Genomic DNA, 16,405 nt, shown 5'->3' on the forward strand with positions numbered 1-16,405 from the left:
TAAGTCACATAAATACTTGTATTTTAACTTTCAGATGAATCTATTTTATTGGGATTCTGCTTTGTCTGTCATCAGTTATTCAATTATTATAAACTAAATTGTCAAAATAAAAATTTAAATACATTAGTTTATTTAGTATTTTTCATTAATGACACTTTAAAATATATATATATATTAATAAGAATCATACACTCTAAAAAATGCTGGGTTAAAAATAGCCCAAGTTGGGTTAGTCCATTTTCAACCCAACTTGGGTTGTTTTTAGAGTGTATTAAAAGTCATAGTTTATCCAGGGGTGCTTCTTACCCCTCTTTTAATATTTGACATTTTGTGCTATAACAGCTTAAATTATCAAATGTTTCTATTTATTCCATTTTTATTGGCTGATGCATCATCTGGATCATCTAAACATATCTAAATATGTTACATTTTAAAAGTAAATTCACATTGTTCTTAAGGGGGGCATCTTCCCCCACCCTACTCTATAGTAATTATTTGATATGCACAATAAATTCAGGCACCGACTTTTAAATATCCCTGTTTTTTATTAGTGTTACAAGCTGTGGAATTAACAGCAGCACTCTTGACTTTACATGACAATATTTTTTACTGAACTAATTCAGATTGTAAACGACAAATATGGGGTATTATTTTCAAGTGAGAGACAGGTGACGGATATTCCCATGCGCAAGACACACCCTCTCTTTAACTTTAACCGCTCGCGCTTCCCACGGTGATGCGCAGTCTCGCGCTCTGGAAAGGCATTTGAACATCCTATCCGGTCGACGCGAGGGCGAAGAGCTGCTTTCAGTGAGTGGGAAAGTAAATGGGATGAAATCTCAAGTCAGTAGGCCAGCAGGTCGCACATTCAAAGCTTCTTAACTGCAGCAGGTGGAAGAGGAAGAGCTCGAGGAGAAGGCGGAGGCGCGCGCGCGGAGTGTAGAGAGACCTCAGTGGTCTTATCATTTACCTGAGCATCATTTGCCAGCTTTATTTAGCGCGTTCTCATTATGGACAGATGGACAGTGTGAAGAGAGCGTCTCCAAACAGGGAAAGGCTGTTCCGTGCGCGCAGAATAAGCGCGCAAATGTGTGCTATGAGAATGGATAGAGACCGAAAGAGTTGGCACTCGTGGGAGAGCTCGAGCACGGACAGAAGGAGTGCTGTTAGGGCGACGGTAAGGGATGTAGCGCGCGGACAGCACTGGACCGTGATTTTCCTGCTCGCGCTCGCGCTACAGCCGCAGGTAAGCCGCCGATTACGCGCTATTTTCAGCCGCCGTTTAACCTGCTTTGACTTTTTTTCCCCGGTTGGGAGGGCTTCAGTTCAGTGTTGGTCTTACTTGAGAGGTGTTTACAAGAGATTCACAGCACGCGAGTGACTTTCAGGGAGCTCAACTTTTCAAAACAGTTTCTGTCAGTCATTTTCTGGGCGCAGTCCGTTCGGTTGAGGTTCATCTCGCGCACAAATCGCCAAAGACGTTTTGAACAAAACACACATTTTTTTATGATACATTTGTGTTGTACAGACCCATAATAACTTGTTAAATAATGACAGTAATTTTTATTTATTTATTTATTTTTGTTGATGTACCGTCCGATCGCTTAGCTGCTATGGTTACCTCCTCACGCAAAGGCGATTTTTGACGCGATTTCTGAATAAACTTTTGTGGTTGTTAAAATTATATTAAAGGCGAATACATACTTTAAACACATCCAACCACTTTCGTTACCAACATTTGGGAGGTTTAAACCTGAATAATGTGTGTCAGACCCCCCATGATTCCGTTTCGCACCGTGTTGTGCCGTTACCGTCCGCAGCCACCTGTTGTTCCATCTTTCTTTGTTGCTCGCTGCACTTGTCACTCTTTTGGGCGTGTTGTCTCATTTTTCATGCAGATATTTAATTCTCATGCTCAGCTATGGAAAATATACATATCTGTTGTTGTAAAGCTTTGTCTTTGATGCTATTTACCCTGTAACTAGAGAAATTAAAAACAATTGGCTCAGTATATTTGTAATGTACCCTGGTGCATTGGCTTATTTGTACAAGCAAGCATCTAGTATAAATGAGGACATTGCAGTGTTTTTCTGTTTAGAGCGAGGCTTATTGTTAATTTCATTATGTTTACATCAGGCAGTAAAGTAGTGGCTATGGAGATTTTTTATAAGGAGAAATGGGTCTCTCTGTGGGCATGTGATTTTGCTTTTGTTTGCATTCCCAGAAAACATTCAATGACTCTAATTATGCTGATGATCCATTTGTACCACCCAAATGGCTTAGCTGTATTTAGAGAACACATATCATCACTTTTTCAAAATATGAATCTCTCTTATGGTTTGAAAAAAGAAGCCTATTCTGTTTCAAACTAATTAACATCAAAGCCTTAACTATGTTTTTTTGGGGGGGTGGAGGGGGTGTATTGTTCTTTTTATTTAAGGAAATTAAATAATTAAAGGATTAAAAGAAGTAAGAATGTTAAAGGGTTAGTTCACCCAAAAATGAAAATTCTGTCATTAATTACTTACCCTCATGTCGTTCGACACCCGTCAGACCTCCGTTCATCTTCGGAACACAAATTAAGATATTTTAGTTTAAATCTGATGGCTCTGAAAGGCCTCCATTGACACAATGGCACGGTTCACTCTCAAGACCCTTAAAAGGTACTAAAGACGTCGTTACAAAGTCCATCTCACTACAGTGGTTCTAAAATAACTGAATCGGTGACAATAGTGGTTGTGCGCAAAAACAACCTACATAACGACTTACATACTGATGACGATTTCAAAACAAGGCATCATGAAGCTTCGAAGCGTTATGAATCAGCGAGTCGATTCAGCGGTTTGGATCGCCAAATTTCAGCAGTTTGACAGTTTGACACGCGATCGGATCATCATTCGGCTCACTGATTCATAACGCTTCGAAGCTTCATGAGGCAGTGTTTTGAAATCGTCATCACTATGTAAGTCGTTATTTAAGGTTTTTTTGCGCACAAAAACTATTGTCGCCGATTCATAAAGTTATTTTAGAACCACTGTAGTGAGATGGACTTTGTAACGACGCCTTTAGTACCTTTTAAGGGTCTTGAGAGTGAACCGTGCCATTGTGTCAATGGAGGCCTTTCAGAGCCATCAGATTTCAACTCAAATGTCTTCATTTCTGTTCCGAAGATGAACTGAGGTCTGACGGGTGTCGAACGACATGAGGGTAAGTCATTAATGACAGAATTTTCATTTTTGGGTGAACTAACCCTTTAAAAGAAGTTCTAGGTCGAATTACATGGATTCAATTTTTTAATTCAAAACGGCGAAATTGCATTAAAAAGTTGAGTAGTTCACATACACTATATTGCCAAAAGTTCATTGAATTCAGGTGTTCAGTCCCTTCATGGCCACAGGTGTATAAATCAAGCACTAGGCATGCAGACGCTTCTACACACATTAGTGAGAGAATGGGCCGCTCTCAGGAGCTCAGAGAACTCAAGCGTGGTGCCGTGATCGGTTGCCACCTGTGCAATTCGTCAAATTTCCTCACTACTAAATATTCCACGCTCAACTGTTAGTGGTATTATAACAAAGTGGAAGCAATTGGGAATAACAGCAACTCAGCCCCGAAAGTGGTAGGCCTTGTAAAATCACAGAGAGGGGTCAACGCATGCTGAGGCGCACAAGTCACCAACTTTCTGCAGAGTCAATAGCTACAGACTTCCAAACTCCATGTGGCCTTCAGATTAGCTCAAGAACAGTGTGTAGAGCTTCATGGAATGAAGTTTCAATGGCCGAGCAGCTCATCCAAGCCTTACATCACCAAGTGTAATGCAAAGTGTGGGATGCAGTGGGGTAAAGCACACCGCCACTGGACTCTAGAGCAGTGGAGATGTGTTCTCTGGAGTGGCAAATCACATTTCTCTGTCTGGCAATCCGATGGACGAGTCTGGGTTTGGCGGTTGCCAGGAGAACGGGACTTGCCTGACTGCATTGTGCCAAATGTAAAGTTTGGTGGAGGGGGGATTATGGTGTAGGATTGTTTTTCAGGGGTTGGGCTTAGCCCCTTAGTTCCAGTGAAAGGAACTCTCAATGCTTCAGCATACCGAGACATTTTGGACAATTTCATGCTCCCAACTTTGTGGGAACAGTTTGGGGACGGCCCCTTCCTGTCCCAACATGACTGACCAGTGCACAAAGCGTCGCTCCATAAAGACATGGATGAACGAGTTTGGTGTGGAGGAACTTAAGTCCTGACCTCAACCCGAAAGAACACCTTTGGGGTGAGCAGAGACTGCGAGCCAGGCCTTCTCATCCAACATCAGTGCCTGACCTCACAAATGCGCTTCTTGAAGAATGGTCAAAAATTCCCATAAACACACTCCTAAACCTTGTTTAAAGCCTTCCCAGAAGAGTTGAAGCTGTTAGAGCTGCAAAGGGTGGGCCAACTCCATATTAAACCCTACGGATTAAGAATGGGATGTCATTAAAGTGCATGTAAAGGCAGGCGTCCCAAAACATTTCTCCTTGTCTCCTTCAATGACTATGCTGTTCACGGCCCTGATTAGCATTAGAAACCACGGTGCATCGACTCCCAATGCTACACATCCCACCCCAGCCACCTATTATTCCAGGCTTTGAGGTTGTTGGTCTGCTGTGGAGATGACTCCTCACCTGCTGTGGAGGGCAGATCCTGGGAATGCGAACCCTTTGAGCTCATGTGTGTTCTGGCGGGCGAACATACCTGTCCTGACACAGAGGGCGTGTGAAAAACGCTAATATTTTGGTTCTGCAGTTTTTGCAATACGAGCTTTGGTTTTTGAATGCTTTGATGGTTCTTGGATGATCTAAAGCCTCTTTTCACACTATACATCAGCAAGTGCTAAAGGGCAAAGAAGGTAGACGAGAAGGGAAAGTGATCAACGGCTTTGTATGGTTGGTTGGGCTATAAATAACAGGGCTCAACAATAAGGTTGGCCCAGTGGCCTGACGGAAATGTCACTTGACCTCTCCAGGCCAGTACTGCGCTTTCACTACTTCTTATGTTCATCAATCGTGAAGAAGTACTTAATGCCTTACAAACATTTGGAACATTTGGATATTATCTATTTGAACTTTGTTGTTGGATTTGATTTCTGCAAATTTGAATGTCACAAATTGTATGTAACCTAGGGTTACATTAGTTATAGGCTAACAGAGATGAGGATTTGTCCAAACTGCAGGAATGACTTGTGATAGTAAAATGAATATACACTACACTGCCGTTCAAAGTTTGGGGTCTGTAAAATATTGAATGCTTAAAGCCTTTATGTATAATGCATTGTAAAAGTATTTTTAATGCATTAATTATGCCATATAATGCACCTTATAATGCATTGTATTATCTCATGAGTAATCGTAACCATGTAATACATTATAATACATCTTTAGAATGTATAATGCTTTAAAACATGACAAACAACCAATTTCAGATGTCACAAGGAATCTGTGAATATTAATGCATTTTAACTTTGGTTACAATTATTTATGAATAAATGTAATGCATTATAAAGTACATTATGAGTACCTTTATAATGCATTATACATAAAGGCTTTAAGTTAAGTGTTAGCAAATGTATTTTCTGACGTGTATATAAATACACTATATTGCCAAACGATTTGGGGACGCCTGCCTTGGCATGCACATGAGCTTTAATGACATCCCATTCTTAATCCGTAGGGTTTAATATGGAGTTGGCCCACCCTTTGCAGCTATAGCAGCTTCAACTCTTCTGGGAAGGCTTTCCACAAGGTTTAGGAGTGTGTATATGGGAATTTTTGACCATTCTTCTAGAAGCACATTTGTGAGGTCAGGCACTGATGTTGGACGAGAAGGCCTGGCTCGCAGTCTCCGCTCTAATTCATCCCAAAGGTGTTCTATCGGGTTGAGGTCAGGACTCTGTGCAGGCCAGTCAAGTTCCTCCTCACCAAACTCACTCATCCATGTCTTTATGGACCGATGCTTTGTGCACTGGAGCGCTGTCATGGTGGAACAGGAAGGGGCCGTCCCAAAACTGTTCACTTCCCACAAAGTTGGGAGCATGAAATTATCCAAAATGTCTTGGTATGCTGAAGCATTAAGAGTTCCTTTCACTGGAACTAAGGGGCCAAGCCCAACCCCTGAAAAACAACCCGACACCATAATCCTCCCTCCACCAAACTTTACACTTGGCACAATGCAGTCAGCAGTGTTGGGGAAAGTTACTTTGAAAAGTAATGCATTACAATATTGCGTTACTCCCTGAAAAAGTAACTAATTGAGCTACTTACTTTTTAAGAAAAGTAATGCGTATGTTACTTTTGCGTTACTTTTTTCTCACCTAGGCTGGTCTTGTTTTTTTTTTAATAACAAAAAAAATCTATTTTTGTGCAAAGGTAAAGGCCTCTTCATTCCAAAATTGAAATAATAAACCCAAGGTAAAAATGCAAATTAACACATGAACAGTAGAGGCGCATGCCTAGTGCTTGATTTTATACACCTGTGGCCGTGGAAGTGATTGATGATTGATGAAGATGAAGATGAACACCTGAATTCAATGATTTGGAGGGGTGTCCCAATACTTTTGGCAATATAGTTTATGTTGCTTGCAAATGTTGCCATTTACTGTATGTGTTGCCAGTTAAGTAATGTAAAGGACTACTGACCCAACCAGGCCAGCTGAAAATATTATCTTTTGAGCCTGCAGTAATGTTACATATGTGTAGAAATGATACTATATTGTGTCAGATGTGTTCTGCAGTGCTATGTTGGATATAACGTCTTGTACTCACACTGTGGACTTTAGCAGTTGGATGTTAGCCATTTGAACAGTAAAGGCTTTCATGGATTGTGGGAAGTATTAAAAAGTGAAATCGAGAATGATTCATGGTTAAACGACTAAATCAGAAACGGAGAATAAAATGATAATTTGTACTAAACAGCTGGGCAATCCCAGTGTCAAATGTAGCTATCCCCTCAGAAATGGTATTCTTTTCATTTTGAATAGCAGCATGTCTTTGTCTCTGATGTTGGACAGCAGAAGTTCAACATGAGTCTCTGAGGGGTTTTAATGTCTCGGTAATGAGCCCTGTGATGCAGCTCCACAAGAGAGACTGCTGAAATACAGGTATGCTGGGAATGACCCTGGCAGAGGATAGAGGGAGAGGAAGAAAGAGAGATGGAGAGTGATGGCCGGTGGTCTATCTGCCGAGTGTTTGATGTGTCCATGTTTTAGGAGCAGGAATGGGACAACATGCCATGATGGAACAATGGGAGGACAGTACAGCCATTCAGTGGTCCTGCTCAAACGTAGGGTCACTGGGAGAGGACAGGCACCACTGAGTCTTACTGTCTGACCTGGCTTGGAATGCCGTATTCACAGGAGAATCAGTGTGTGTGTGTGTGTGTGTGTGTGTGTTTGTTTGTGTGGGAAAGAGTGTGATGCTTCAGGTTTTTTTTCTTGGATTTGCATATGGGAAAGACATCATGCACTATAGCCAGGGTCTAAAATATCTACTCTATTTAATAGATAATGAAGCCAGAGTCTAAAATACCTGTTGAGGACTTTCTTCTGCCCCTCTGCAGAGTTTTACAGAAGTGTGTGTGTGTGTGTCCTCTCCTGCTCATGACAAAAAGTCTATATTAAGGAAGACAGGAAAGTCTGGACATAATAATGAGGGATCTGTTCCCCAGGTGAAAAAGAAGAGAAAAAAATAATGACATGGCCGGAGAGGGCAAGGAGCTGCATTGTAAATGTTTTTTCCCCTTGAGGAGAGATGGAGAGAAAAGAAAGAAGGCAAGGGGTTGAAGAGTAGGAAGTAAGAAGAGAATGTGTGTGTGTGTGAGAGAGAGAGAGGCAGGCGAGACATGAGGAGGTAAATAACCTGAGGGGAGACGATGGAGATAATGAAGTTAAGTGAGCATGCAGATGAAGAGGGAGATTACAGTACAGAAGAGGACCGTCACTGTCCGTTTAGACACTGGGGATTTGCTTTGAACCAATGTTATCGTCTTTTCCTTCTGTCTGTATCTGTCTTCAGATACAAAGACTACTAGAGTCATTATCTGTCTGGATGAATGGGGTCTCATGAGGATTGTGCTTGTGTTGTTTAAAGGTTGTTGGATGTCAAGGAAACGTCATCGTATACTGTATGAATACATCTGTAAAACAGATTTGAATGTCATGTTTTATTTTGAATTCACATAGTTTTCTTAGTCCAAACCCCAGCAGGGCCTCTGAGCATTACTCAGAGCAAGTTCATCTGTGTTCATGCAACCACAGTATTATTGTTTTTGTGGTGATGCAGTTGAGTGCTTTTCAATCTCCTGTCTTAAAGGGATAGTTCACCTAAAAAATAAAAAAAAATTCTCACCCTTTGTTGTTCTAAGTTTCATCAGATGCTCTTCTCTATATTATAAGTGAATGGGGGATGAGTGCTGTCATGTTCAAGAAATGGCAATAAAAACACCTTAAACATAAATGTAGTAAGACCAGTCAAAGAAGTGTTGCATCAAATGTAATGTTTGAGATCACTGACGTCAATCTTGCTGCTTCACCTCTTGACATGCCATATTTGAATGTGTGTAAACTTCAGGGAGGTTTGAGAGCTGTAATGGTGGGAATGATTTTCAGCTGTCACAGATGAAGTTTTCATGGTATAGAAAAGGGCACCCAGGACATTGGGTCTCATTAGCTGTTTCCATCCACCTATTTTTATGCGCATTTTGGGATATCGCATCAAAAAATGCTGAATGGAAACGCAAGATTCGCATAAATTCTTAAAATGCACATTAAAAACATAAAAAGCTCGTTTGAGTAGGATACATTTTCTATCCGATACGAAAACATACGCATAAACTACGGTGGAAACGCATTTACCGAATAAATTCCTTGATGCGCATAAAGAAAATCATGTGACTTTCGCGATGTAACAGCATAACTGTACTAACCAGCGGAAAAATCTTGTTTGCACAGCATCTGAAATGCTGGTTTGGTCATTCAGGAGTCTGTTATCAAAGATGCTCGGTATATATCCTTCCTAGAACTGTCTTACATGACTGCGTTCCCAAACAGCCCATCTGCCTCTGAAAGCATGACAACACGTTTATTGAGACGCACAAGTTTCTCTGAGACGCAAATAATGTATTATATACGAAAATGATTGTGGCTTCTCCTATGTTTCTTTGTGATTTTTTTGTGGTAGTTTATCAGGAAGTGACGATTATGTTCTCTTTGACTCACTGGATGGAAACGGTGCTTTATTCGCAAATGTTTTATGCGATATTGCATTTTTGCGCATAAATTATATTCGCAACTTTGGATGAAAACATAGCTATTGCAAGCAGCCAAATCACCCTGTAGCCCAAGACTGTTACCCACTTAAGCTAAGCAGGGTTGAGCCCCATGGGAACACTTAAAACCCATGAACCCTTAAAAAGGGTTCTATACACTCTAAAAAAAAATGGTGCTATATGGCACTAAAAGTGGTTATTGGCTCGTAATCATAGGGGAACCACTGTTGGTGCTATATAGCACCATATCTTAACATGTTCTGTATATGGTAGTGGTGCTACATAGCACCTCAGTCATCCCAAAGAACCGGTGAAGAACCGCTGAGGAACCACTGAAGCACCAAGATTTGGTGCTATATAGCACTTAATGTGGTTCCCTATGATTACGAGCCAAATAACCACTTTTAGTGCTATATAGCACCAAATCTGGTAGCTTCAGTGCCAAATAGAATTTAGGCTTCTATATAGAACCTTTTCATCTAAGAGTACCTGGATGGGAGACCCCCTGGGAAAATGCGCTCACCCTGTGGTCTGTGTGGGTCCTAACACCCCAGTATAGTGATGGGGACACTATAGTGTCCAAAAAAAAGCAAAGTCCTTTTGATAAGACGCTAAACCAAGGTCCTGACTCACTGTGATCATTCAAAATCCCAGGATGTCTTTCGAAAAAGAGTAGTGGTGTAACCCTGGCCAAATTTGCTCAGTGGCCTCTGTCCATCATCATCCCCATATACTGATTGGCTTCATCACTCTGTCCTTTCTACCAATCAGCTGGTGTGTGGTGGGCGTTCTGGTGCAAAATGGCTGTCGTCGCGTCATCCAGGTGGTGCTGCACATTGGTGGTGGTTGAGGAATGCTGTTGTACAGTATGTGAGCGGACATAAAGATTGGAGAGTGTGCACAGACGTCCCCAGACTCTCCTGATAATGAAAACAAAGCAAATCACCTTTTGAAAGTAACGGATGACGCTTCAAATAACGATTGTACCGGTTACATCATTATGCCACCAGATTGTTAAAAAAGTTTTTTGCCATTGAATCATTAATTCAAGAGATTCGTTAAAAAAAGCTGATTCATCCATTAATGAAACAATTAAGTATTTGAGTGAGTCATTGAATCATTCAAAACATTACAAAAAATAATAATTCAAATCACTAAACTTTTTTAAGTAGACTGCAGCAATTAACATTTTGACTGAACCTCTAGTAAATTACATGTTATTTTGTTTGGTTTTATGTTCAGAATCGTAATCTCAGTTTGAAACACAAAAATGTGGTTCTCAATTTATCCAGAATCGCGCAGCTGTAATAGACAGTGCGCAGATCGTCTGCACGGCCGAAGTATACTCTGGACTTTAAAGAGCCTCGACAAACTTCGGTTCAAATGTGTGTTCCCCTCGGTCTGGAGGTGTCATGGCACCTGCACTGTATTAACATAAACAAACAAAAAACACTCTAATAATGATGTGCAACATTAAAGGTGCACTATGTAACATTTTTTCAGTGAAATATCAAAAACCACTAGCCCAGTGTTATATATTTTGTTCAGTCGAGTACTTTAAATATCCCAAATGTTTCCAACTGTTTGTAAATCGTGAGAAAATTGCTATTTTAACCGAGGAACCGGGACGTGTGAGGACCTGTCAATTGCGTCATATCTGCGTTATCCTCGGTTTCCGGTTTTATTCTGCAGAAACGCTTTACTCTCACTGCAGTGTGAACAAGTGTCATAGCAGCCGCAGAGAGAACGCACAGAGTAACATCATCACATCATTAACACACTCAGATGTGTCTAATATGATCAACAGAGCTGTGTTACCTCATACTCATGACCGGAAAAGAGGAAGTGGCTCCGGCAACTGTGGCATAATAAAAGTCCCGCTGCTCGCGAGGCGTGTGTTGCGTTCATCTTATTTAACAATCTCTCCAGCGGTTCCTCAGCTCCTCAACACTCGCTCCTGCTCTGCTTCAGACTACAGTAATGTTAATAATCACATCAACATGATTTCTGCTCGAGTCCTGTCCCGATTCTTTCCCACCGGCTGTGAGGTGAAGACCACATGTCCCAAGATACTGCGCTCAAACCTGTCGTCATCAAACTACATCTTTGTTTTGAATAGGCGACCTCAAGCGGATGAAAAAGTTACCTAGTGCACCTTTTAAGCTTTTAATCATATTTTTCAGTTTTATTACAACATAAGTATTAAATCTGAATATTTTAATATAGTCTAAAACAAAATAATGTTTTATTAAAAAAGTTCAGGAGGAGCACGTTCAGATAATCAACTCAATTAACAAGATAAGAGGTATATATACAGCAGACTTACCTCCGTTCCATGACAGTTTTCCAGCTTCTCTCCACTACCTCATCTCCTCACTTCTAACTATTCCTATCCCAACCTGGGATGGGGGATGTAATTCCAAGTTAGGAGCCCACCCCTCGGACAGCACGCCAAATACGCAAACGTTTTTGAAGGCTTTTGAGGTTAAGAACCACTGATTTATGTACTTCCTTTTCCTGCTAACAATCATTATGCTTGTAATTTACATTATAAAGAAAAATGATACATTTTTGCAATCATATTTTGCATTGAGATTCTCATTTGCATACAAAAAGGAGGGCCAGCCAACATCCATATGCGATAAAAACGTTTTTAGAAAGCCAATAACTGGAGAATATGAACTAGTATAATTGAGAGAATTTAAATTCTGAACATCTTCGCAGGCTGAAAGTGATGCTTCTCATCGTAATGACTTCATGCACTCTGTCACTTCAGATTTCCTGTTTATTTAACCTCGCTGTTTTGATCTCCTGCAGGTTGTGTGTGCGGTGGGCATGTTTGAGGTGCAGATTCGGCAGTGGCTGAACCCACAGGGCTTTCTACAGAGTGGTCAGTGCTGTGACCCCCAGGTCAGCGGGGGGCAGCGCTGCTCATCAGGTGATCAGTGTGACACCTTCTTCAAGGCCTGTCTGAAGGAGTACCAGGCTCGGGTTTCTGCGACTGGCACCTGTACATACGGCACTGGCAGCACACCTGTCCTGGGGGGAAACTCCCACACCTTACATCACCATGGAAATGAGGGAGGCGACGGCAGAAATGGACGGATTGTTATCCCGTTTAAATATGCATGGCCAGTGAGTACAACTTATTCATCAGTTTTGCAAACACTGCTGAAGTGAAAGCGTCATTTCTATACATACGTCGTGTTTCATGGAAGGCAAAAATTACTGAAGACAATTGGATGATGTGCAGGTTTTTCTGATCTTTTATACAGACAATAGTGCGTGTTTGAACATATATCAGGGGGATATTTTTATAAAGGGCAGATGTCATGTCACCTGTCACTGTCCCATCTGCTGTACTTCTTGAAGGTGGACCATGTAATTTACAAAGATAAAAAAAGACTCCAGTTTCCAGAAGACTCCTCCATCTGCCATTGGTTGAAAAATACATAGTACCGCCTCCAAAACTCACTCCAATTTTTTCTTTTTTTTTTATAAATATGCTGATAATGGGGAAAAACAACCACATTTAGGGGTATCAAAAGTCACAGTCCGTGTTGCCAGATTGGGCGGGTTCCTATCCAATTGGGTGGTTTAGAATTTCATTGTGCGGGTAAAAATGGGTTTGGGTGGGTGCAAAAAAATTGGGCTGGTTTGGGGTCAGCTCTGCGGTTTTCAAAAATCTAAATTGTATAGTCCACAGCCATATAATAAGAGAGTTGCGACACTCTTTGATCACGCCACCACGTGGTCACGTGGTTCATGGAGCTCTCAATAGTTCCAAACAACTCCGCGCCGTCAATCTGTTTGAATAGGATTAAGCAGTACAGGCAGCAGTTTCACTATATTTGCAGCAATTTCTGGTAAATATTAACACAATATGTGCATCGACTTCGACTAGGCTTTACAGTAGCATTTTATTCTGGGGAGAGATAAAGAAGAGATAACGTTAATATTGTTTTTTTAGTGATCTGGTTATTTTATTTGGGTCATGTGAGTGCATGATTTTACAGCGTTGAGTGTTGTAGCCTATCACGGGCATTTCTGTTGAAAATAATGACCAGTCATACGTTTAAATTACCAGGAATAAGAAACCGTATCGATTAAAACAAGTTTTATACAGTCTCTAAACGCTGTTAGAATTTTAAGTTTACATTTTACACGAATCTTCCCATTATCTACAAATCCTCTCATCATAACAAACAAAGCACAGAGACGATTTAAATTTTTGCACTTAAATTGGCTTATTCTTACTGTTGACATTGAAAATTATACACGTTTTTCTGAGGGTTTGCCATTTTGACAGTTTCCACCTGGACATTTTAGTCATATTTGCTAATTCTCTTTAATGTATTTGCCCTGTTTTGATCAGTTTTCCTGATCAAAACATTTTGTTTTAAGGAGATTAAAAAAATTTCAACATTGATTGGTATGGCAATCAAATTCTATCACATTATTTTGACAGTTAAAGTTTTGGGTGTTTTTTTCTTGGAGTGGACGGGTTTTGGTGAGCTTTTGGGCTGGAAATCATCGACCCAATCTGGCAACACTGGTCATAGTAGAGGCACAGTCTTTACACTTTTCTTTGAAATCAACCTATTAATATCTTATTTAATGTTTCTTTATTCTCTGTATGTTAATGGGATAGCATTCTGTCCTTGACTCGTCCTCACGTCCTTCCAAACCCAGTCTTCAAAATTCAAATGAAGATATTTTTTAATGAAACTTGAGAGGTTTCTGTCCCTCCATTGAAAGTCCATTACACCAAAACTTTGATGCTTCAAAAAGTTCATAAAGTGAACAGAAGTGTTTAATTAAACCGCTTAAAGGATTAGTTCACTTCAAAATGAAAATTTCTCATCCAAGATGTTCATGTCTTTCTTTCTTCAGTGAAAAAGAAATTAAGTTTTTTGAGGAAAACATTCCAGTATTTTTCTCCATATAATGGACTTCAATGGCAACCAACGGTTGAAGGTCCAAATCAATGCAGTTTCAAAGGAAGTGCTTCAGAGGCTCTGCGCAATCCCAGACGAGGAATAGGGTCTTATCTAGCCAAACCATCGGTCATTTAATTATTATTATTATTTTTTTAAATTGTATATACTTTTTAACCTAAATTGCTGAAGTAGACGCAAACACATTGGATGAGATGGGGAGTAAATTATAAGTAAATTATAATCTTCATTTGTGTTTTTGATAGGGCTGTTAAATGCGTTAATTTAATTTATTAGCTATGGAAAAAAATAATGCATTAAAATTATTTATGCATTTAATGCACCAGCCCCACCCCAGACCTACAAAGGTTATATTTCATAGTGTATTGGTGACGAACATGAAGCAGGACAACAACTTACTGTGTGATGAAGCCTATAGAATGCAGTTAGAATGACCCTAAAATACAAGATATCAAGGCAAACATGGCCTGTATGAGTTTTTGTCTCGTATTTAAATTATATAGTTAAGCAATATCACACAAGTAATGAGCGCTGTTTTTGCTGTTTTTGTCCTGCCTGCTAAGAAGTTAATATTGTTATATTTTAGATGCAACAATATTGTCTGCTTTTGCTCAATTTTGCCGATGTATATATTACCTGTAAAGACAGAGCATAACTGTTGTGCGTCCGCTGTGTGTTGTCCGTTTGTGAATAAATACGTGTTTTGAGAGAATCAATCGAGTCAACCAATGATTCAATGGCCCATTCATAAAGAAAGCCATAGGCTGCGTCCAAAATCGCATACTCTCTTGAGTATGTACTTATTTTGAAAAGTAATTACTTTACGACCGCTGAAAAAGTATGTTATAGTATGAATGTGTGTAGTATGAATGTAATCTAGATGCGCCATGTTGTCATTATCATGTGACCTACCAGTGTCAGTTATGTCGCTTTACTGCCATTCACAATCCTGTCCTGTGGCCTCATGGGATAGTAAAGTGTTCATCGAATGCACTCTTCAGAATCTCGCCGGAAGTAGTTGGTCATCCAGGTACTTTTTGCCGACTTTGAATTCCGACGTATTTCTTTTGTCACATACTGTTGTTCGCCTATTATATAGTAGGGAAGTATGCGATTTCGGATGCAGCCATTTACTTCATTCCTGAGTGAATCAGCTGTTTGAAAAAATTGAATGAATAAATGACTACTGGCAGTTTTAGTTTCTTATTTAGAGTATAATTTCATAAAATGAAATCATATTTCAATATTAATTAAAAAAAAACATTCAAGTCAAGTCAAGTCAACTTTATTTATATAGCGCTTTTACAATGCAGATTGTTTCAAAGCAGCTTTACAGTGTTAAACAGGAAAATAATGCACCAGAATTTTATTCGGCTGTACAGCTGCTGCCGAGAAAACGTGATGTCATCAGCTGATTTCAATTATCATAGAGACAATGTGGGCAGATCAGTAAATTAGTTTACTAATCAGATTTATTTGGATATTTAGTTGAAAAATGTTGTGTCCCCAACTGAGCAAGCCAGGCCAAAGGCGACAGCGGCAAGGAAACCAAAACCCCATCAGGTGACCTAAGGGAGAAAAATAAACCTTGGGAGAAACCAGGCTCAGTCAGGGTGCCAATTAACAAACAGCGTATGATTATTATTCTGGCAACTTTAAAGGTCAGGGGTCATATTAGATTTTAATATTCGAATGATCGAACGTAACATGCTGGAGACGGGTTTATTGAGGATGATGTGTCGATTAAACAATTATTAAATTGCAATATTCGAAAGATCGGAGTCATCCCGCCGGAGACGGGTTTATTGAGGATGACATATTGATTAAACAATTATTAAATTGCAATATTCGAAAGATCGGAGTCATCACGCCCGGAGACGGGTTTATTGAGGATGACATATTAATTAAACAATTATTAAATTGCAATATTCGAAAGATCGCAGTCATCACGCCGGAGACGGGTTGATTGAGGATGACATATTGATTAAACAATTATTAAATTGCAATATTCGAAAGATCGGAGTCATCACGCCCGGAGACGGGTTTATTGAGGATGACATATTAATTAAACAATTATTAAATTGCAATATTCGAAAGATCGCAGTCATCACGCCGGAGACGGGTTTATTGAGGATGACATATTGATTAAACAA

General features: G+C 40.0%; 1 protein-coding gene across 1 annotated transcript in view; it reads left to right on the plus strand.

Annotated features, from left to right (window-relative positions):
• The first annotated feature begins 740 nt into the window (after positions 1-740).
• Positions 741-16,405, plus strand: part of LOC307131179 (uncharacterized protein) — a 126,112-nt gene continuing 110,447 nt past the window's right edge. The window contains exons 1-2 of the mRNA XM_079824686.1: positions 741-1,246; positions 12,112-12,429. Coding sequence (XP_079680812.1) covers positions 1,019-1,246; positions 12,112-12,429 — 546 coding nt within the window. The 5' untranslated portion in view covers positions 741-1,018. The remainder of the gene's footprint in view (positions 1,247-12,111; positions 12,430-16,405) is intronic.

This window comes from Gobio gobio, assembly GCF_949357685.1.
Source record: "Gobio gobio genome assembly, chromosome: 9".
Lineage (NCBI taxonomy): Eukaryota > Metazoa > Chordata > Actinopteri > Cypriniformes > Gobionidae > Gobio > Gobio gobio.